The sequence below is a fragment of the Salvelinus alpinus genome, chromosome 3 (genome assembly GCF_045679555.1).
Source record: "Salvelinus alpinus chromosome 3, SLU_Salpinus.1, whole genome shotgun sequence".
NCBI lineage: Eukaryota > Metazoa > Chordata > Actinopteri > Salmoniformes > Salmonidae > Salvelinus > Salvelinus alpinus.
Genome location: NC_092088.1, coordinates 105,092,552 through 105,114,166, shown reverse-complemented (window position 1 = coordinate 105,114,166; position 21,615 = coordinate 105,092,552). Strand labels below are relative to the sequence as shown.

General features: G+C 46.1%; 2 protein-coding genes across 2 annotated transcripts in view; both read right to left on the bottom strand.

Annotated features, from left to right (window-relative positions):
* The window catches only part of LOC139571658 (formin-2-like), a 165,766-nt gene extending 164,685 nt beyond the window's left edge, over nt 1-1,081 (bottom strand). The window contains exon 1 of the mRNA XM_071394732.1: nt 979-1,081. Within this exon, the coding sequence (XP_071250833.1) occupies nt 979-983 (5 nt within the window). The 5' untranslated portion in view covers nt 984-1,081. The remainder of the gene's footprint in view (nt 1-978) is intronic.
* A 7,704-nt stretch (nt 1,082-8,785) lies between these two features.
* Nucleotides 8,786-21,615, bottom strand: part of LOC139571655 (muscarinic acetylcholine receptor M3-like) — a 128,537-nt gene continuing 115,707 nt past the window's right edge. Inside the window, exons 3-6 of the mRNA XM_071394728.1 lie at nt 12,302-12,503; nt 11,857-12,007; nt 11,483-11,552; nt 8,786-11,053 (exon numbers count right to left, since the gene is read on the bottom strand). Coding sequence (XP_071250829.1) covers nt 9,507-11,053; nt 11,483-11,552; nt 11,857-12,007; nt 12,302-12,468 — 1,935 coding nt within the window. The 5' untranslated portion in view covers nt 12,469-12,503 and the 3' untranslated portion in view covers nt 8,786-9,506. The remainder of the gene's footprint in view (nt 11,054-11,482; nt 11,553-11,856; nt 12,008-12,301; nt 12,504-21,615) is intronic.

Genomic DNA, 21,615 nt, shown 5'->3' with positions numbered 1-21,615 from the left:
AACAAAATGTGGAAAAAGTCAAGGGGTGTGAATACTTCTGAAGGCCCTGTATATCTACACAAACTTACCGTTCTGCCACCATAGGACAGACCCCAAAAATGTCTCCAGACAAACTAGAATTGTCCCAGTAAGCAAATTGACGTTGAAAATACGTATTTTCCAGACGTTGAAGTTATGTTCAATTTAGGTTTCTGAATGAAAGGTATTTAAAGTATTTTTAAAATACATATTTTCCAGGAAGTTGAAAAGGCATCTTTTCCAAACACCAAAAGGACATATTTCCACCTGACAAGGTAAAAATCTATCGTTCTGCTCCTGAACAAGGCAGTTAACCCACTGTTCCCCGGTAGGCCGTCATTGAAAATAATAATTTGTCCTTAACTGACTTGCCTAGTTAAATAAAAGTTAAAATAAAGTGGCTGTGTGTCATTCATGATAACTCACTTCATTCAGCATACCATGCTGCATTTCAACACTGCCACGACGACAACATTAAGTTAATGACTATATTCTTCTTCCTTATTTAGACAGGTACAACAATGTGCGATAACGTTCAACCCGATCAGCTCTGACGCTCGTCTCCAAGCGAATTGCGCCCCGGGCAGAAGTAGTATCATCAATAGTTACAAACAAAACGAACGTTTCCTTAAACTTACATTTAAAAATAGACTTACTGCAATGTTCAGATCACCAATAACCGTTTTAACAGCCTAGAAAGTTCCAGTCTAGGCTAATATTTCTGGAAATGACAGCAACTCCATAGTGGAGGTGTAGAATTTAGATGTTGTTTCCTAATTGCAACTAATCTCGCTATGAGACACGTCAGAAAGATTGCTACCAATTTTCCGCATGTTGTGTTGGTGTCAATCAATGTGAAGAACACGGGCAAAGTTATTGGTTTTACTGGACGTTTAACGAACATGTGCGGGGGAAAAAAATACAAATAATATTTCCCAAGCAAATGCAGACGTTACTCACATCATGTTGCCTCCGTGAAGTTACCGTTCACCGCTAGCACGCAGCCACCACATTGTCCATTGAAAGACGCGCTCATTCAATCAGACATTTCATTCCTTACAGGTGTGAATTCCTCGAGCGACGTTTTGATTTTCCTGTGACGTCCATCACGTAGTCAAATCCGGTCACAACTTTGGCAATTTGACAGTATTTGAAAAAATAATTACTAGAAACAGAAGTAAACTTACTTCTATAATTAACTAGTAAATCCTAGAGACCTATAACGTTATACAGTCATCTATAACGAATACAACAGTGACGCCTAGTGGGTGATTTATAGAAGACACCTAAACCTATTGGCCAGGGGAGCATCATTTTTGGCTTATCGAGCTAACGTTATATCGTGTTCCTATGTCAAACATACACAATCAAAAGATATAAACATGATGATGGACATGGTTTAATAAGAAAATAAACAGGAGACTCCCTTACTCTCCATTATAAAACGCTGGTCTATACTTTATACCTGCTATTGCTTACCGAATATACACTGACTTGACAAAACATTAAGAACACCTGTTCTCACCATGACATAGACTGACCAGGTGAATCCAGGTGAAAGCTATGACCCCACTTCAATCAGTGTCAATGAAGGGGAGGAGACAAGTTAAAGAAGGATTTTTAAGCCTTGAGACAATTGAGACTTTGATATTGTACGTGTGCCGTTCAGAGGGTGAAAGGTCAAGACTAAATATTTAAGTGCCTTTGAACGGGGTATGGTAGTAGGTACCTGGGGCACCGGTTTGTGTCAAGAACTGCAACTCTGCTGGGTTTTTCACACTCAACAGTTTCCTGTGTGTATCAAGAATGGTCCACCACCCAAAGGACATCCAGCCAATTTGACACAACTGTGGGAAGCATTGGAGTCAACATGGACCAGTATCCCTGTGGAACGCTTTCGACACCTTGTAGAGTCCATGACCCGACGAAACGAGGTGGTTCTGAAGGAGGGTGTTCCTAATGTTTGGTGTGTGTGTGTGTGTGTGTGTGTGCGTGCGTGTGTGTGTGTGCGCGTGCGCGTGCGCGTGCGCGTGCGTGTGTGTGTGTGTGTAACAACAATCTGTGGACCGGACACTGAAACACAGTATGAAACTTTATTCTATAAAATGACACATAAAAAAAAAATCCTTCAAATGATTTGTCATTAAAATGAGTGTCTTCAGAAGTGCTTTTAACTGAGAACAAAAATACAAAGTCATCAAATCCTCACAACTGAACATGCAGTTTGTGTAAATCAAGGTGGTTGTAACAAACAAACAAATGTTCAAAATGAAACATCTCTTATAAAATATTACAAGCATACGATTGTGTGGCTTAGTACCACAAGTCAATCATATCATTATAAAAATTTAAATAACACAAAATGTGGATTTATAAAACACTTAGTAAAGGACTTATCCCTTTTGTTGATCTGATCACATATCACGTTGAACAACCAAACATCTTAATGAATCTGTCTATAATTCCATACATGGTGATTAAACCAAACATCTTAATGAATCTGTCTATAATTCCATACATGGTGTGATTAAACCAAACATCTTAATGAATCTGTCTATAATTCCATACATGGTGATTAAACCAAACATCTCGTATAATTCTTGTGTCAAAAAGGTGTATTTGAAAAGTAGAACACTCCTTAAAACGTCTTGAAAAAAATTTAAACCAACATTGTGTGTCCTGGTCAACTCATTGTGTGTCCTGGTCAACTCATTGTGTGTCCTAGTCAACTCATTGTGTCCTGGTCAACTCATTGTGTCCTAGTCAACTCATTGTGTCCTGGTCAACTCATTGTGTCCTGGTCAACTCATTGTGTGTTCTGGTCAACTCATTATGTGTCCTGGTCAACTCATTGTGTGTCCTGGTCAACTCATTGTGTCCTGGTCAACTCATTATGTGTTCTGGTCAACTCATTGTGTGTTCTGGTCAACTCATTGTGTCCTGGTCAACTCATTGTGTGTTCTGGTCAACTCATTGTGTGTCCTGGTCAACTCATTGTGTGTCCTGGGCAACTCATTGTGTCCTGTCAACTCATTGTGTCCTGGTCAACTCATTGTGTGCCCTGGTCAACTCATTGTGTGTCCTGGTCAACTCATTGTGTCCTGGTCAACTCATTGTGTGTCCTGGTCAACTCATTGTGTGTCCTGGTCAACTCATTGTGTGTCCTGGTCAACTCATTGTGTGTCCTGGTCAACTCATTGTGTGTCCTAGTCAACTCATTGTGTGTCCTGGTCAACTCATTGTGTGTCCTGGTCAACTCATTGTGTGTCCTGGTCAACTCATTGTGTGTCCTGGTCAACTCATTGTGTACTGGTCAACTCATTGTGTGTCCTGGTCAAGTCATTGTGTGTCCTGGTCAACTCATTGTGTGTCCTGGTCAACTCATTGTGTGTCCTAGTCAACTCATTGTGTCCTGGTCAACTCATTGTGTCCTAGTCAACTCATTGTGTCCTGGTCAACTCATTGTGTCCTGGTCAACTCATTGTGTGTTCTGGTCAACTCATTATGTGTCCTGGTCAACTCATTGTGTGTCCTGGTCAACTCATTGTGTCCTGGTCAACTCATTATGTGTTCTGGTCAACTCATTGTGTGTTCTGGTCAACTCATTGTGTCCTGGTCAACTCATTGTGTGTTCTGGTCAACTCATTGTGTGTCCTGGTCAACTCATTGTGTGTCCTGGGCAACTCATTGTGTCCTGTCAACTCATTGTGTCCTGGTCAACTCATTGTGTGCCCTGGTCAACTCATTGTGTGTCCTGGTCAACTCATTATGTGTCCTGGTCAACTCATTGTGTGCCCTGGTCAACTCATTGTGTGTCCTGGTTAACTCATTGTGTGCCCCGGTCAACTGATTGTGTGTCCTGGTCAACTCATTGTGAGTCCTGGTCAACTCATTGTGTGTCCTGGTCAACTCATTGTGTGTCCTGGTCAACTCATTGTGTGTCCTGGTCAACTCATTGTGTCCTGGTCAACTCATTGTGTGTCCTGGTCAACTCATTGTGTCCTGGTCAACTCATTATGTGTCCTGGTCAACTCATTGTGTGTCCTGGTCAACTCATTGTGTCCTAGTCAAGTCATTATGTGTCCTGGTCAACTCATTGTGTGTCCTGGTCAACTCATTGTGTGTCCTGGTCAACTCATTGTGTCCTGGTCAACTCATTGTGTGTCCTGGTCAACTCATTGTGTCCTGGTCAACTCATTATGTGTTCTGGTCAACTCATTGTGTGCCCTGGTCAACTCATTGTGTGTCCTGGTTAACTCATTGTGTGCCCCGGTCAACTGATTGTGTGTCCTGGTCAACTCATTGTGAGTCCTGGTCAACTCATTGTGTGTCCTGGTCAACTCATTGTGTGTCCTGGTCAACTCATTGTGTGTCCTGGTCAACTCATTGTGTCCTGGTCAACTCATTGTGTGTCCTGGTCAACTCATTGTGTCCTGGTCAACTCATTATGTGTCCTGGTCAACTCATTGTGTGTCCTGGTCAACTCATTGTGTCCTAGTCAAGTCATTATGTGTCCTGGTCAACTCATTGTGTGTCCTGGTCAACTCATTGTGTGTCCTGGTCAACTCATTGTGTCCTGGTCAACTCATTGTGTGTCCTGGTCAACTCATTGTGTGTCCTGGTCAACTCATTGTGTGTCCTGGTTAACTCATTGTGTCCTGGTCAACTCATTGTGTGTCCTGGTTAACTCATTGTGTGTCCTGGTCAACTCATTGTGTGTCCTGGTCAACTCATTGTGTGTTCTGGTCAACTCATTATGTGTCCTGGTCAACTCATTTTGTGTCCTGGTCAACTCATTGTGTGTCCTGGTCAACTCATTGTGTGTCCTGGTCAACTCATTGTGTCCTGGTCAACTCATTGTGTGTCCTGGTCAACTCATTGTGTGTCCTGGTCAACTCATTGTGTGTCCTGGTCAACTCATTGTGTGTCCTGGTCAACTCATTGTGTGTCCTAGTCAACTCATTGTGTGTCCTGGTCAACTCATTGTGTGTCCTGGTCAACTCATTGTGTGTCCTGGTCAACTCATTGTGTGTCCTGGTCAACTCATTGTGTCCTGGTCAACTCATTGTGTGTCCTGGTCAAGTCATTGTGTGTCCTGGTCAACTCATTGTGTGTCCTGGTCAACTCCTTGTGTGTCCTGGTCAACTCATTGTGTGTCCCGGTCAACTCATTGTGTGTCCTGGGCAACTCATTGTGTCCTGTCAACTCATTGTGTCCTGGTCAAGTCATTGTGTGTCCTGGTCAACTCCTTGTGTGTCCTGGTCAACTCATTATGTGTCCTGGTCAACTCATTGTGTGTCCTGGTCAACTCATTGTGTGTCCTGGTAAACTCATTGTGTGTCCTGGTCAACTAGTGAAATCCATGAAAGTCACCATGACAACAAAACTGTCCTCCCAGCACCACATCAGCAAAGAGACAAACACGGAACTGTGAGCGTTTTTCTGCACCATGTTATTAAGTGGTTGCCTGGATACCGGTCTGTTGGTTGCCTGGATACCGGTCTGTACGGGTCTTATCATTCCACTCCTTCACACTCTGTGTCATGGCAAAACATATAGACACGGAGTACAGGGTGTGGAATGATAGCACAAAACAGGTCTGGATTTCAGGCTAATTACGTGACATCAGTTACTCCTAAAATAATACAGGACCACGTCAAGTACAAAACCCAGCTGATACACGGACAGACACCTGACATGCTGAGTTTGAGCCCACCAACCATTCAGTACTAGTCATACTACATTTATACCACTAGGTGGTGCTGTTGGATTACTGACAATCTCCACCTGGAAACTGTCTATAGCAGGGGTGTCAAACTCATTCCACGGAGGGCCTAGTGTCTGCAGGTTTTTGTTTTTTCCTTTCAATAAAAAGCCCTAGACAACCAGGTGTGGGGAGTTCCTAACTAATTAGTGATGTTAATTCATCAATCAAGTACAAGGGAGGAGCGAAAACCGGCAGACACTCTGCCCCCCGTGGAATGAGTTTGACACCTGTGGTCTATAGGGAAAAAGGATGGGCATCACCCAGTGTTTGACTTGGACTGAAATAGGTGCCGATATTCATTTTGAGTGCTGGTTCTGTTTATATTTAGGTGCTGGAAATCTGCGATACCTTTTGATCTAATATTCTATCAGAGAAACTCAGGAAGAATAACATTTGAGGTGCCGATACTCTGTGAGCTAGGACCAAGGTCAACCACTGACAACATCTCACCTCAGATCCCACTTGTTTCATAGCTAGTAAACCATCATAGTCATAGATACGTTATCTTCTTATTTATGGGATATGACTTGTATGAAAAACTCATCAGAAAGACCTGTGGATATCAATTTTTTGTCAATATGTCTCAATGGTAAAACATATATTTTAATTACATACATTTGACTTTATTGCAATTTAACTTGTCCCTCGTCGTTTACATGTGAACATCTTGGACCGGGCGACACATTATTTTATAGAAAAGATATAACAATCATTTTATATAAACATAGAACTGCATCATACTGTACATCAACATCAATGTAAAGAATCCACACACAGTCACTATGTAAATATCACCTCGTAATCACACAGCTATTTAGATCCTATAAGCAGCTTGTACATCAGCCCTGTGCTTTACAACTAGAGATGCAAAATTACAGCACCTTTCCCCCAAATTCCCAGGTTTCCCAGGAATCCCAAATGGAGGATTCCAGCATTCCTTCCTGGTTCCAGGAGTCTTCCAACCAGGATTTTTTTTGGTTGGGGGGGGGGGGGGGAACCTGAGAATTCTTAGAAAGTTACCGGTAATTTCTGCAACCGTATTTTAACAACACTGTCTCACTTTGAGCAACGATTACAACCACCACAACGGTCATCGAAACGTTGTTAAAATCATCACCGGCGACCACACGGAACACGAGCCAAACACGTGTAATAACACGGGATGAAAAGGCTGCTGGCTCAGTGAGTAGGTCACTTCTCACCAGAACTCATTGAATCAAAGAGTAGAGTAGCACTTGGAGAGTACTGCACCTTTACATGAAAGTACTGCACCTTTACATGAAAGTATTGCAGATTTACATGAAAGTACTGCAGATTTACATGAAAGTACTGCAGCTTTACATGAAAGTACTGCCGATTTAAATGAAAGTACTGCAGATTTACATGAAAGTACTGCAGATTTACATGAAAGTACTGCAGATTTACATGAAAGTACTGCAGCTTTACATGAAAGTATTGCAGCTTTACATGAAAGTACTGCATCTTTACATGAAAGTACTGCAGATTTAAATGAAAGTACTGCAGATTTACATGAAAGTACTGCAGCTTTACATGAAAGTACTGCAGATTTAAATGAAAGTACTGCAGATTTACATGAAAGTACTGCAGATTTACATGAAAGTACTGCAGATTTACATGAAAGTACTGCAGATTTACATGAAAGTACTGCAGCTTTACATGAAAGTACTGCAGATGTACATGAAAGTACTGCAGCTTTACATGAAAGTATTGCAGCTTTACATGAAAGTACTGCATATTTACATGAAAGTACTGCAGATTTACATGAAAGTACTGCAGATTTAAATGAAAGTACTGCAGATTTACATGAAAGTAGTGCACCTTTACTTGAAAGTACTGCAGCTTTACATGAAAGTACTGCAGCTTAACAAAGTACTGCATCTTTACATGAAAGTACTGCAGCTTAACAAAGTACTGCATCTTTACATGGACGTATTGCACCTTTACAAAGTACTGCAGGTTTACATTAAAGTACTGCACCTTTACATTGACGTATTGCACCTTTACAAAGTACTGCAGGTTTACATTAAAGTACTGCACCTTTACATGAAAGTAATGCATCTTTACAAAGTACTGTAGCTTAACAAAGTACTGCACCTTTACAAAGTACTGCACCTTTACAAAGTACTGCACCTTTACAAAGTACTGCACCTTTACAAAGTACTGCACCTTTACAAAGTACTGCACCTTTACAAAGTACTGCAGCTTTACATGTCCACTGATTCACCCGATTGTATCTATCTGCCAACTGGAAAGGCAACCGTGTTCTGTAGGATTGTTGAAGTTCTGTAACCGTGTTCTGTAGGATTGTTGAAGTTCTGTAACCGTGTTCTGTAGGATTGTTGAAGTTCTGTAACCGTGTTCTGTAGGATTGTTGATGTTCTGTAACCGTGTTCTGTAGGATTGTTGAAGTTCTGTAACCGTGTTCTGTAGGATTGTTGAAGTTCTGTAACCGTGTTCTGTAGGATTGTTGATGTTCTGTAACCGTGTTCTGTAGGATTGTTGAAGTTCTGTAACCGTGTTCTGTAGGATTGTTGAAGTTCTGTAACCGTGTTCTGTAGGATTGTTGAAGTTCTGTAACCGTGTTCTGTAGGATTGTTGAAGTTCTGTAACCGTGTTCTGTAGGATTGTTGAAGTTCTGTAACCGTGTTCTGTAGGATTGTTGAAGTTCTGTAACCGTGTTCTGTAGGATTGTTGAAGTTCTGTAACCGTGTTCTGTAGGATTGTTGAAGTTCTGTAACCGTGTTCTGTAGGATTGTTGAAGTTCTGTAACCGTGTTCTGTAGGATTGTTGAAGTTCTGTAACCGTGTTCTGTAGGATTGTTGAAGTTCTGTAACCGTGTTCTGTAGGATTGTTGATGTTCTGTAACCGTGTTCTGTAGGATTGTTGAAGTTCTGTAACCGTGTTCTGTAGGATTGTTGAAGTTCTGTAACCGTGTTCTGTAGGATTGTTGAAGTTCTGTAACCGTGTTCTGTAGGATTGTTGAAGTTCTGTAACCGTGTTCTGTAGGATTGTTGATGTTCTGTAACTGTATAGCAACAGTTCAGTTAAAACCAGGCTTGGAAACACCAACAGATATTGTCCAATTTGTAAGTCGCTCTGGATAAGAGCGTCTGCTAAATGACTTAAATGTAAATGTAAATGTCATACATTTGACAGCCCTTTTATATATGACAAATATTCCATTGGGTCGGGTGCCCTAAACATCAAATAAATCCAATCAAATCTCCCCTTCTGTCCGTGTATAAATATCCCTGGTCATCTGTGTGGCCTTAACACATGCAACATATATGATTTAAAAATCAAAATACAATGACAAAGCTGTAAAACATTATTCTAAATATTAACCAAGTTGGTGAATACTATTGCTGTTAAATATGAGGGATTCAGCATGAAGTATCCTGTGTTTTTTTAAGACCGTTTTTAATGATTTTACGATGTCAATATGTCTTTGTTGTCAATGTTTTGGCACCAAACTGGTGTGTCAGTTGTGAAAGAAAAGTCAATAGTTGGAAGAGATGCAGAGTTAATTGAAAATAATTGTGTATTTTATTTGTCGTGTTACTATTTTTCTTTGTATTATTATGTAATCTCTTCATCGTTGAGAACGGCTTGTAAGTACAGTCCATCTCCCTGGCCAACTATCCTGTAAAACAATCCCAGAGAGGCAGTACCGACAGAGTCCTACAGCTGACCCAGTAGATTACACCTGCAAGGGCTCCTTCTTGCGGAAGGCGACCGTCTGCCTCTGCTGGAACTGAGGCTTGTTGCGTTTGTTGATGTCCTGCCAGCGGCAGAGCAGAATCATCTTGAAGGTATTCCTGAAGGTGAGGTTGCACATGGCGTAACACATGGGGTTGATGGTGCTGTTGACGTAACACAGCCAGTAGCCCAGAGCCCACAGAGCCTCAGGGATGCAGTCAGTACAGAAGGTGTTGACCAACACCATAATGTTATAGGGAGTCCAGGTTATGATGAAAGCCAACAGGATGGCACTGAGAGTCTGGGCGGCCTTCTTCTCTTTCTTCTCCTTGACTACACTCTGCTTCTTACGCTTGGTGATCTGGGTCTTGGCTTTGGAGGCGAAGCGCTTGGCCATGGCCGCATTCTTCAGGGAGATGGGGGCCGAGGTGGCCGAGGAGGGGGACTTGGAGGTGGAGGACACATCCCCTGTTTGGCTCCTGGTGGAGGTCTGGATGGAAGACGAGGAAGTGACGGGGGTTTTAGAGAAGGAGCGTTGGTGGTAGCTGTTGTCTTCCTTGTCCTTCTCCTTTCTGGTATTAGAGGATGACTTTTTGTCCTTATTATCGCCCCCTGGTGGCCGGAGAGGGTCCTTCGAAGCATCCTGGTCCTCAGGAGATGTCAGCTGGGGGTCATTGTTAGGGTTGTTGCCAGGGGCGGAGTTTATCCCCGGCAGGTTGACCACGATGGAATATATAGCTCGGCTTGACTCCGTCGCCCCCTCCTCGTCCTCAGAGTCTGATTGGTCCATGGAGGCCCCGCCCCCATCGTTGTTGTTCCAGCTATCGGAGCTGCTGTGTTCCGGCTCTCCTCCCACTGTGATTGTCGTCTTCTTGGACCACCTAGTCAGCGGCCAGAACCGGAAGCGTCCTCTGGTCTTCTTGGCTCCAGAGCCTTTCTGACCGGCCTGGTTAAGCTCGTAACTGCTGCAGCTCCTGGAGCTTCCTGTCTTGGGCACCATGGGAGCCTCCTCTTCCTGGGCCTCCTCCTTCTTCTTCTCCTCCTCCTCCTTCTGGCTACCCCCCTGGCCCGCCTTGTTCCCTGCCCCCGACCCCCTCAACCCCGCCAGGTCCTTCTGCCTGTTCTCTGTCTCTCTGTAGATTCTCCAGTAGAGAACCGTCATGATGGTGACCGGCAGGTAGAAGGCAGCGATGGCCGTGCAGAATGTGATAATAGGCTCTGAGAGAAACTGGATAAAGCATTCTCCAGGAGGCACAGTGCGCTCCCCTACGATATACTGCCAGAAGAGTATAGCCGGCGCCCACAGGACGAAGGACACGGACCAGGCCATGCTGATCATAGTCAGAGCTCTCTTGGTGGTCCTCTTGGCCCGGTAGGTCAGAGGTCGAGTTATGGAGAAGTAGCGGTCGAAGCTGATGACCAGCAGGTTCATGACGGAGGCGTTGCTCGCCACGTAGTCGATAGCCAACCACAGGTCGCACGCCCAGTTCCCCAAAGCCCATTGGTCCATGATAATGTAGGTAGTGTAGAGGTTCATGGAAAGAGTTCCTAGAATTAGAACACTGTATTTTAGTTTCACTCCGTTATTACAGTAACTGACAATATATATTACACTTTTGATATTACAGTAATTGACAATATATATTACCCATTTGATATTACAGTAACTGACTAATACATATTACACATTTGATATTACAATAACTGACTAATACATATTACACATTTGATATTACAGTAACTGACTAATACATATTACACATTTGATATTACAGTAACTGACTAATGCATATTACACATTTGATATTACAGTAACTGACTAATACATATTACACATTTGATATTACAGTAATTGACTGTACATATTACACATTTGTGAGACACTGTAGGCAATCATAGTACAATCTATTATTAATATCAGCTGTGATACATTACATCATCTATACACGTATGAAAACACAAAGTACAATAAAATACCGATGATGAGGTCAGCAAAGGCCAGACTGAGGAGGTAGTAGTTATTCACTGTCTTCAGCTGCTTGTTCACCTGGAAGAGAGAAGAGAAACCTTTATTATTAAAGTGTCACTCCACAGTAAAACATCAAATGAACCAGACGTATGATGTTAAAAGCTGTTAAAAACAATGTAGTGGACCATTCAGTAAGAGTTTTGAGGCACGTACGCCCCTGCAATAATTACGGCCTGCGATACACGTGCCATCAAGCTACCTCGCGCTACAGAGACAGGAGATAGGCTCATGCCCTGTGGGCCATTCTGGCTCGGACAAGCCTACTTAATCAATTACAGGAAGTCATAACACATTGTGACGTTAGTCTAGGCCTACAATCTACCTTGAAGGAGATGAGCACCAGGATGTTTCCTACGACGGTGACCAGAGACAGAGACCCGGTGAGGAACACGATCAGGATGACCTGCCAGATGGTGTGACCTCCCAGAGGGTCATAGGTCACCATGGGATCAAGGAGGGAGGTGTTGGACCAGCTGGTCGAAAGAAGAACAAGATGATTACATTGTAACACTGAAACTGAAATGTATTTCCTTAATCCCAACCCTCCCGAGACAAACAGACGGAGAGGTTGTAGGAATGGCTCAGCCACAGTGCAACACCCCTGGAGCAGTTTACAGGTTAAGTCCCATGCTCAAGGGCACAACAGGCAGGAGATGGTATCTAGGATAATGAATTCCAGAAACCCCATCCAGTTTCCGGCTCACTCCCTGAGAATTCCCTTCAGAGAGTCAACTCTGGGATTCGGTTTCTAACCCTCTAACCTATACCTGGTCAGGTTGGTGAGGTCCCTGGTAACGGAGTCGTTGTCCAGCACAAGGCCCAGGCCCAGGATGGCGTTGTCGGCGTAGGCCTTCAACCCTGGGTAGCTGTTGTTCAGGTACATACTGGGGTCTACAGAGGGGGAAGAGCTGGACGAGTTCAGGGTCAAGGTCATAGCGCTGCCGTCCCGAGGGCATATTCTGGAGACACCTGGGAGAGAAAAAAACATGTGTTATTTGGCTTTATAAAGTCATATACTCTGAGTGTACAAAACATTAAAGAACACCTGCTCTTTCCATGGCATAGACTGACCAGGTGAATTCGGGTGAAAGCTATGATCCCTTATTGATGCAAAATTGTTAAATCCACTTCAATCAGTGTAGATGAAGAGGAGGAGACAGGTTAAAGAAGGATTTTTAAGCCTTGAGACAATTGATTTAAGTGCCTTTGAACGGGATATGGTAGTAGGTGCAAGGCGCACCGGTTTGAGTGTGTCAAGAACTGCAACGCTACTGGGTTTTTCATGCTCAACAGTTTCCTGTGTATATCAAGAACGGTCCACCACTCAAAGGACATCCAGACAACTTGACACAACTGTGGGAAGCAATGGAGTGAACATGGGACAGCATCCCGGTGGAACGCTTTCGACACCTTGTAGGGTTCATGCCCCGACGAATTTAGGCTGTTCTGAGGGCAGAAGGGGGTGCAACTCAATATTAGGAAAATGTTCCTAATGTTTTGTACAGTCACTGTATATTATTTTGTATTGCATAGAGGGTGTTCTTTAATAGAAGACTCTCCAACATAATCCAGGTAGAACCTGGCATTCCCCAGGGCAACTGTCTAGGCCCCCTACCTTTTCAATCTTTACTAATGACCTGCCTCTGGCCTTGAGTAATGCTAGAGTGTCTATGTATGTGGATGACTTAATATTATACACGTCAGCGACCACAGCAAGTGAAATCACTGCAACACTTAATTAACAAAGAGCTGCAGACAGTTTCATAATGGGTGGCAAGAAAATAAGTTAGTCCTAAATATTTCAAAAACTAAAAGCATTGTTTTTGGGACAAATCATTCACTAAACCTCAACTAAATCGCCGTCCATTTGGCAAATCTGACCATAATTCTATCCTCCTGATTCCTCCTCACAAGCAAAAACTAAAGCAGGAAGTGCCAGTGACTCGCTCAATACGGAAGTGGTCAGATGACGCGAATGCTACGCAAACCAACAGTTTTGCTAGCACAGACTAAAATATGTTCCGGGATTCATCCAATGGCATTGAGGAGTATATTACTTCAGTCAACGGCTTCATCAATAAGTGCATCAACAACCTAATTCCCACAGTGACCGTTTAATTACATATCCCAACCAGAAGCCATCGATTACAGGCAACATTCACACTGAGCTAAAGGCTAGAGCTGCCGCTTTCAAGGTGCGGGACTCTAACCCGGAAGCTTATGAGAAATCCCGCTATCTCCTCTGACGAACCATCAAACAGGCAAAGCGCCAATACAGGACTAAGATTGAATTGTGCTACACCGGCTGTGACGCTCGTCGGATGTGGCAGGGCTTGCAAACTATAACAGACTACAAAGGGAAGCATAGCCGCGAGCTGCCCAGTGACACGAGCCTACCAGACGAGCTAAATCACTTCTATGCTCGCTTCGAGGCAAGCAACACCGAGGCATGCATGAGAGCACAAGCTGTTCCAGATGACTGTGTAATCCCGGTATCCGTAGCTGACGTGAGAAAGACCTTTAAACAGGTAAAAATTCACAAGGCCGCTGGGCAAGACGGATTACCAGGATGTGTGCTCCGAGCATGTGCTGACCAACTGGCAGGTGTCTTCACTGACATTTTCAACATGTCCCTGATTGAGTCTGTATTACTAACATGTTTCAAGCAGACCATCATAGTCCCTGTGCCCATGAACACAAAGGCAACCTGCCTAAATGACTACAGACCCGTAGCACTCACGTCCGTAGCCATGAAGTGCTTTGAAAGGCTGGTAATGGCTCACATCAACACCATTATCCCAGAAAACCTAGACCCACTCCAATTTGCATATCGCTCAAACAGATCCACAGATGATGCAATCTCTCTACAGGGCTGTAGTGGAGCAGGTTGAGAGCTTCAAGTTCCTTGGTGTCCACATCACCAACAAAGTAATATGGTCCAAACACACCAAGACAGTCGTGAAGAGGGCACGACAACACCTATTCCCCCCGCAGGAGACTGAAAAGATTTGGCATGGGTCCTGAGATCCTCAAAAGGTTATACAGCTGCAACATCGAGAGCATCCTGACTGGTTGCATCACTGCCTGGTACTGCAAGTGCTCGGCCTCTGACCGCAAGGCACTTCCCCCCGCCAACCCCTCTTTTACGCTGCTGCTACTCTCTGTTTATCATCTATGCATAGTCACTTTAACTATACCTACATGTACATAGTAGCTCAATCAGCCCGACTAACCTGTACTCTGCAACCGTACCACCTGTATAGAGCCTCGCTACTGTTATTTCCACTGTCATTTTACAGTTAAAAAAAAAATGTCTGTACTTATCTATTGTTTAAATAATACCTATTTTTTACTTAAAAATTGCTTAGGGGCTTGAAAGTAATCATTTCACTTTAAGATCTACACCTGTTGTATTCGGCGCTCGTGAAAAATAAACTTTGATTTGGTGCGGCTGGCTTCCGGGGTTAAGTGGGCGGGTGTTAAGCGTGGCTAGGCGGGTCATGTTTCGGAGGACGCATGACTCGACCTTCTGCTCTCCCGAGCCCGTTGGTGAGTTGCAGCGATGAGACAAGATTGTGACTATCAATTAGATATCACGAATTTGGGGAGAAAAATAACATATGGAAACCCCATGTTTGCCAGCGTTCCATTTATTCCACTCCAGCCAATGAGCTCATCATCCTATACCTCCCCCACCAGCCTCCTCCAGCCATTACAATGAGCTCATCATCCTATACCTCCCCAACCAGCCTCCTCCAGCCATTACAATGAGCTCATCATCCTATACCTCCCCAACAAGCCTCCTCCAGCCTTTACAATGAGCTCATCATCCTATACCTCCCCCACCAGCCTCCTCCAGCCATTACAATGAGCTCATCATCCTATACCTCCCCAACCAGCCTCCTCCAGCCATTACAATGAGCTCATCATCCTATACCTCCCCAACCACCCTCCTCCAGCCATTACAATGAGCTCATCATCCTATACCTCCCCCACCAGCCTCCTCCAGCCATTACAATGAGCTCATCATCCTATACCTCCCCCATTCAGCCTCCTCCTGCCATTACAATGAGCTCATCATCCTATACCTCCCCCACCAGCCTCCTCCAGCCATTACAATGAGCTCATCATCATATACCTCCCCCACCAGCCTCCTCCAGCCATTACAATGAGCTCATCATCCTATACCTCCCCCACCAGCCTCCTCCAGCCATTACAATGAGCTCATCATCCTATACCTCCCCCATTCAGCCTCCTCCTGCCATTACAATGAGCTCATCATCCTATACCTCCCCAACCAGCCTCCTCCAGCCATTACAATGAGCTCATCATCCTATACCTCCCCAACCAGCCTCCTCCAGCCATTACAATGAGCTCATCATCCTATACCTCCCCCACCAGCCTCCTCCTGCCATTACAATGAGCTCATCATCCTATACCTCCCCCACCAGCCTCCTCCAGCCATTACAATGAGCTCATCATCCTATACCTCCCCCATCAGCCTCCTCCAGCCTTTACAATGAGCTCATCATCCTATACCTCCCCCACCAGCCTCCTCCAGCCATTACAATGAGCTCATCATCATCCTATACCTCCCCCACCAGCCTCCTCCAGCCATTACAATGAGCTCATCATCCTATACCTCCCCAACCAGCCTCCTCCAGCCATTACAATGAGCTCATCATCCTATACCTCCCCCACCAGCCTCCTCCAGCCATTACAATGAGCTCATCATCCTATACCTCCCCAACCAGCCTCCTCCAGCCATTACAATGAGCTCATCATCCTATACCTCCCCCACCAGCCTCCTCTATACCTCCCCCACCAGCCTCCTCCAGCCATTACAATGAGCTCATCATCCTATACCTCCCCAACCAGCCTCCTCCTGCCATTACAATGAGCTCATCATCCTATACCTCCCCCATTCAGCCTCCTCCAGCCATTACAATGAGCTCATCATCCTATACCTCCCCCATTCAGCCTCCTCCAGCCATTACAATGAGCTCATCATCCTATACCTCCCCCACCAGCCTCCTCCAGCCATTACAATGAGCTCATCATCCTATACCTCCCCCACCAGCTTCCCCCAGCCATTACAATGAGCTCATCATCCTATACCTCCCCCACCAGCCTCCTCCAGCCATTACAATGAGCTCATCATCCTATACCTCCCCCACCAGCCTCCTCCAGCCATTACAATGAGCTCATCATCCTATACCTCCCCCACCAGCCTCCTCCAGCCATTACAATGAGCTCATCATCCTATACCTCCCCAACCAGCCTCCTCCAGCCATTACAATGAGCTCATCATCCTATACCTCCCCCACCAGCCTCCTCCAGCCATTACAATGAGCTCATCATCCTATACCTCCCCCACCAGCCTCCTCCAGCCATTACAATGAGCTCATCATCCTATACCTCCCCAACCAGCCTCCTCCAGCCATTACAATGAGCTCATCATCCTATACCTCCCCCACCAGCCTCCCCCAGCCATTACAATGAGCTCATCATCCTATACCTCCCCCACCAGCCTCCTCCAGCCATTACAATGAGCTCATCATCCTATACCTCCCCAACCAGCCTCCTCTATACCTCCCCCACCAGCCTCCTCCAGCCATTACAATGAGCTCATCATCCTATACCTCCCCAACCAGCCTCCTCATGCCATTACAATGAGCTCATCATCCTATACCTCCCCCATTCAGCCTCCTCCAGCCATTACAATGAGCTCATCATCCTATACCTCCCCCATTCAGCCTCCTCCAGCCATTACAATGAGCTCATCATCCTATACCTCCCCCACCAGCCTCCTCCAGCCATTACAATGAGCTCATCATCCTATACCTCCCCCACCAGCCTCCCCCAGCCATTACAATGAGCTCATCATCCTATACCTCCCCCACCAGCCTCCTCCAGCCATTACAATGAGCTCATCATCCTATACCTCCCCCACCAGCCTCCTCCAGCCATTACAATGAGCTCATCATCCTATACCTCCCCCACCAGCCTCCTCCAGCCATTACAATGAGCTCATCATCCTATACCTCCCCAACCAGCCTCCTCCAGCCATTACAATGAGCTCATCATCCTATACCTCCCCCACCAGCCTCCTCCAGCCATTACAATGAGCTCATCATCCTATACCTCCCCCACCAGCCTCCTCCAGCCATTACAATGAGCTCATCATCCTATACCTCCCCAACCAGCCTCCTCCAGCCATTACAATGAGCTCATCATCCTATACCTCCCCCACCAGCCTCCCCCAGCCATTACAATGAGCTCATCATCCTATACCTCCCCCACCAGCCTCCTCCAGCCATTACAATGAGCTCATCATCCTATACCTCCCCCACCAGCCTCCTCCAGCCATTACAATGAGCTCATCATCCTATACCTCCCCCACCAGCCTCCTCCAGCCATTACAATGAGCTCATCATCCTATACCTCCCCCATTCAGCCTCCTCCAGCCATTACAATGAGCTCATCATCCTATACCTCCCCCATTCAGCCTCCTCCAGCCATTACAATGAGCTCATCATCCTACCTCCCCAACCAGACTCCTCCAGCCATTACAATGAGCTCATCATCCTATACCTCCCCCACCAGCCTCCTCCAGCCATTACAATGAGCTCATCATCATATACCTCCCCAACCAGCCTCCTCCAGCCATTACAATGAGCTCATCATCCTATACCTCCCCCATTCAGCCTCCTCCAGCCATTACAATGAGCTCATCATCCTATACCTCCCCCATTCAGCCTCCTCCAGCCATTACAATGAGCTCATCATCCTATACCTCCCCCACCAGTCTCCTCCAGCCATTACAATGAGCTCATCATCCTATACCTCCCCAACCAGCCTCCTCCAGCCATTACAATGAGCTCATCATCCTATACCTCCCCAACCAGCCTCCTCCAGCCATTACAATGAGCTCATCATCCTATACCTCCCCAACCAGCCTCCTCCAGCCTTTCCCCGTCAAGGGAAACTCTAAATAAATTCATTTTCACTATTGACGCCAAATCCTCATCCTTTACCCTTTGGTTAGAGATCATGTCCCTAGCCATTTTGAATCTTTTGACTGCCAGAACGTGATCTGAGCCGTGAGAGATACAGCTTGGAGACCAGACCAGGTCAGTCTGGCAACTCAGCGTCACCCGGTCTAGTGAATATACCACTTCACCTCTAAGCTGCTGTAACCTCCATGTGTGACCACCAGAGGAGTTCTGCCCCGCAATGCACCATGGGTAGCGGGCGGCGAGGTTCACACCTGTCACCTACTTCATCCTTCAGCCACCATGTTACTATAGGTCACATACACAGTAGAGATCAGCCAATCACAGTTTGAGAGGAAAACTACCTCGCTGATACCCTGTTCGTAACCTTGCCCTGCCTCCCGCCCTCCCACAGTGGCTTCTGGGAAACCATCTGTTAAGCCATAGTCAAGGCCCCAGAATCCCAGAGACTACCCCTTCGACTGGCTGCATATTCTGTCCCTGCTTTAAACCACTGAGGGATAGAGAAGGGTAGAGAACGTGAGAGAGAGAGAGAGAGAGAGAGAGAGAGAGAGAGAGAGAGAGAGAGAGAGAGAGAGAGAACGAGAGAGAGAGAACGAGAGAGAGAGAACAAGAGAGAACGAGAGAGAGAGAGAGAGAGATGGAGAGAGAGAGAGAACGAGAGAGAGAGAGAGAGCGAGAGAGAACGAGAGAGAACGAGAGAGAGAGAGAGCGAGAGAGAGAGAGAGAGAGAGAGAGAGAGAGAGAGAGAGAGAGAGAGAGAGAGAGACAGAGAGAGAGAGAGACAGAGAGAGAGAGAACGAGAGAGAACGAGAGGGGGAGAAAGAGAGAGAGAGAACGAGAGAGAGAGAAAGTCAGAGAGAGAGAGAGAGAAAGAGTCAGAGAGAGAGAGAAATGGAGAAAGAGGGGGGAAAGACGGATCAAATAGATTTCATTAGTGCTGTTTGATAGAAGAGGTTCAGTGGGTGGGTGTTCACTAAAGGGACATTCTAAACCAGTTGGAGGTTTTAGGAAAGAATAAAGGATGGTTTTACAAAACACCAGAGTGTCTATTCCTCTTCAGTTCCCCTCTCAAACAAACACAAACAAAAAGTATATTTCAGGCCTCTGAGTGACAACGCTCTGTGGGCACAACACAACAAGACACAGCGTTGCCACGATCATGTAATTGATCTCAATCAGAGCTGACGGGAACTGAGACAGCTGGTGAGAGATACTCAGAGCTGTGTGATTACCTCAGAGGAGGCCAGTAGGATGGAACACCACTCTGTGATGTGGATCACTACTCCCCATACAGAGGAGGCCAGTAGGATGGAACACCACTCTGTGATGTGGATCACTACTCCCCACACAGAGGAGGCCAGTAGGATGGAACACAACTCTGTGATGTGGATCACTACTCCCCACACAGAGGAGGCCAGTAGGATGGAACACCACTCTGTGATGTGGATCACTACTCCCCACAGAGAGGAGGCCAGTAGGATGGAACACCACTCTGTGATGTGGATCACTACTCCCCATACAGAGGAGGCCAGTAGGATGGAACACCACTCTGTGATGTGGATCACTACTCCCCACACAGAGGAGGCCAGTAGGATGGAACACCACTCTGTGATGTGGATCACTACTCCCCATACAGAGGAGGCCAGTAGGATGGAACACCACTCTGTGATGTGGATCACTACTCTCCACACAGAGGAGGCCAGTAGGATGGAACACCACTCTGTGATGTGGATCACTACTCCCCACACAGAGGAGGCCAGTAGGATGGAACACCACTCTGTGATGTGGATCACTACTCCCCACACAGAGGAGGCCAGTAGGATGGAACACCACTCTGTGATGTGGATCACTACTCCCCACACAGAGGAGGCCAGTAGGATGGAACACCACTCTGTGATGTGGATCACTACTCCCCACACAGAGGAGGCCAGTAGGATGGAACACCACTCTGTGATGTGGATCACTACTCCCCACACAGAGGAGGCCAGTAGGATGGAACACCACTCTGTGATGTGGATCACTACTCCCCACACAGAGGAGGCCAGTAGGATGGAACACCACTCTGTGATGTGGATCACTACTCCCCACACAGAGGAGGCCAGTAGGATGGAACACCACTCTGTGATGTGGATCACTACTCCCCACACAGAGGAGGCCAGTAGGATGGAACACCACTCTGTGATGTGGATCACTACTCTCCACACAGAGGAGGCCAGTAGGATGGAACACCACTCTGTGATGTGGATCACTACTCCCCACACAGAGGAGGCCAGTAGGATGGAACACCACTCTGTGATGTGGATCACTACTCCCCATACAGAGGAGGCCAGTAGGATGGAACACCACTCTGTGATGTGGATCACTACTCCCCACACAGAGGAGGCCAGTAGGATGGAACACAACTCTGTGATGTGGATCACTACTCCCCATACAGAGGAGGCCAGTAGGATGGAACACCACTCTGTGATGTGGATCACTACTCCCCACACAGAGGAGGCCAGTAGGATGGAACACCACTCTGTGATGTGGATCACTACTCCCCATACAGAGGAGGCCAGTAGGATGGAACACCACTCTGTGATGTGGATCACTACTCCCCACACAGAGGAGGCCAGTAGGATGGAACACCACTCTGTGATGTGGATCACTACTCCCCATACAGAGGAGGCCAGTAGGATGGAACACCACTCTGTGATGTGGATCACTACTCCCCACACAGAGGAGGCCAGTAGGATGGAACACCACTCTGTGATGTGGATCACTACTCCCCATACAGAGGAGGCCAGTAGGATGGAACACCACTCTGTGATGTGGATCACTACTCCCCACACAGAGGAGGCCAGTAGGATGGAACACCACTCTGTGATGTGGATCACTACTCCCCACACAGAGGAGGCCAGTAGGATGGAACACCACTCTGTGATGTGGATCACTACTCCCCACACAGAGGAGGCCAGTAGGATGGAACACCACTCTGTGATGTGGATCACTACTCTCCACACAGAGGAGGCCAGTAGGATGGAACACCACTCTGTGATGTGGATCACTACTCCCCATACAGA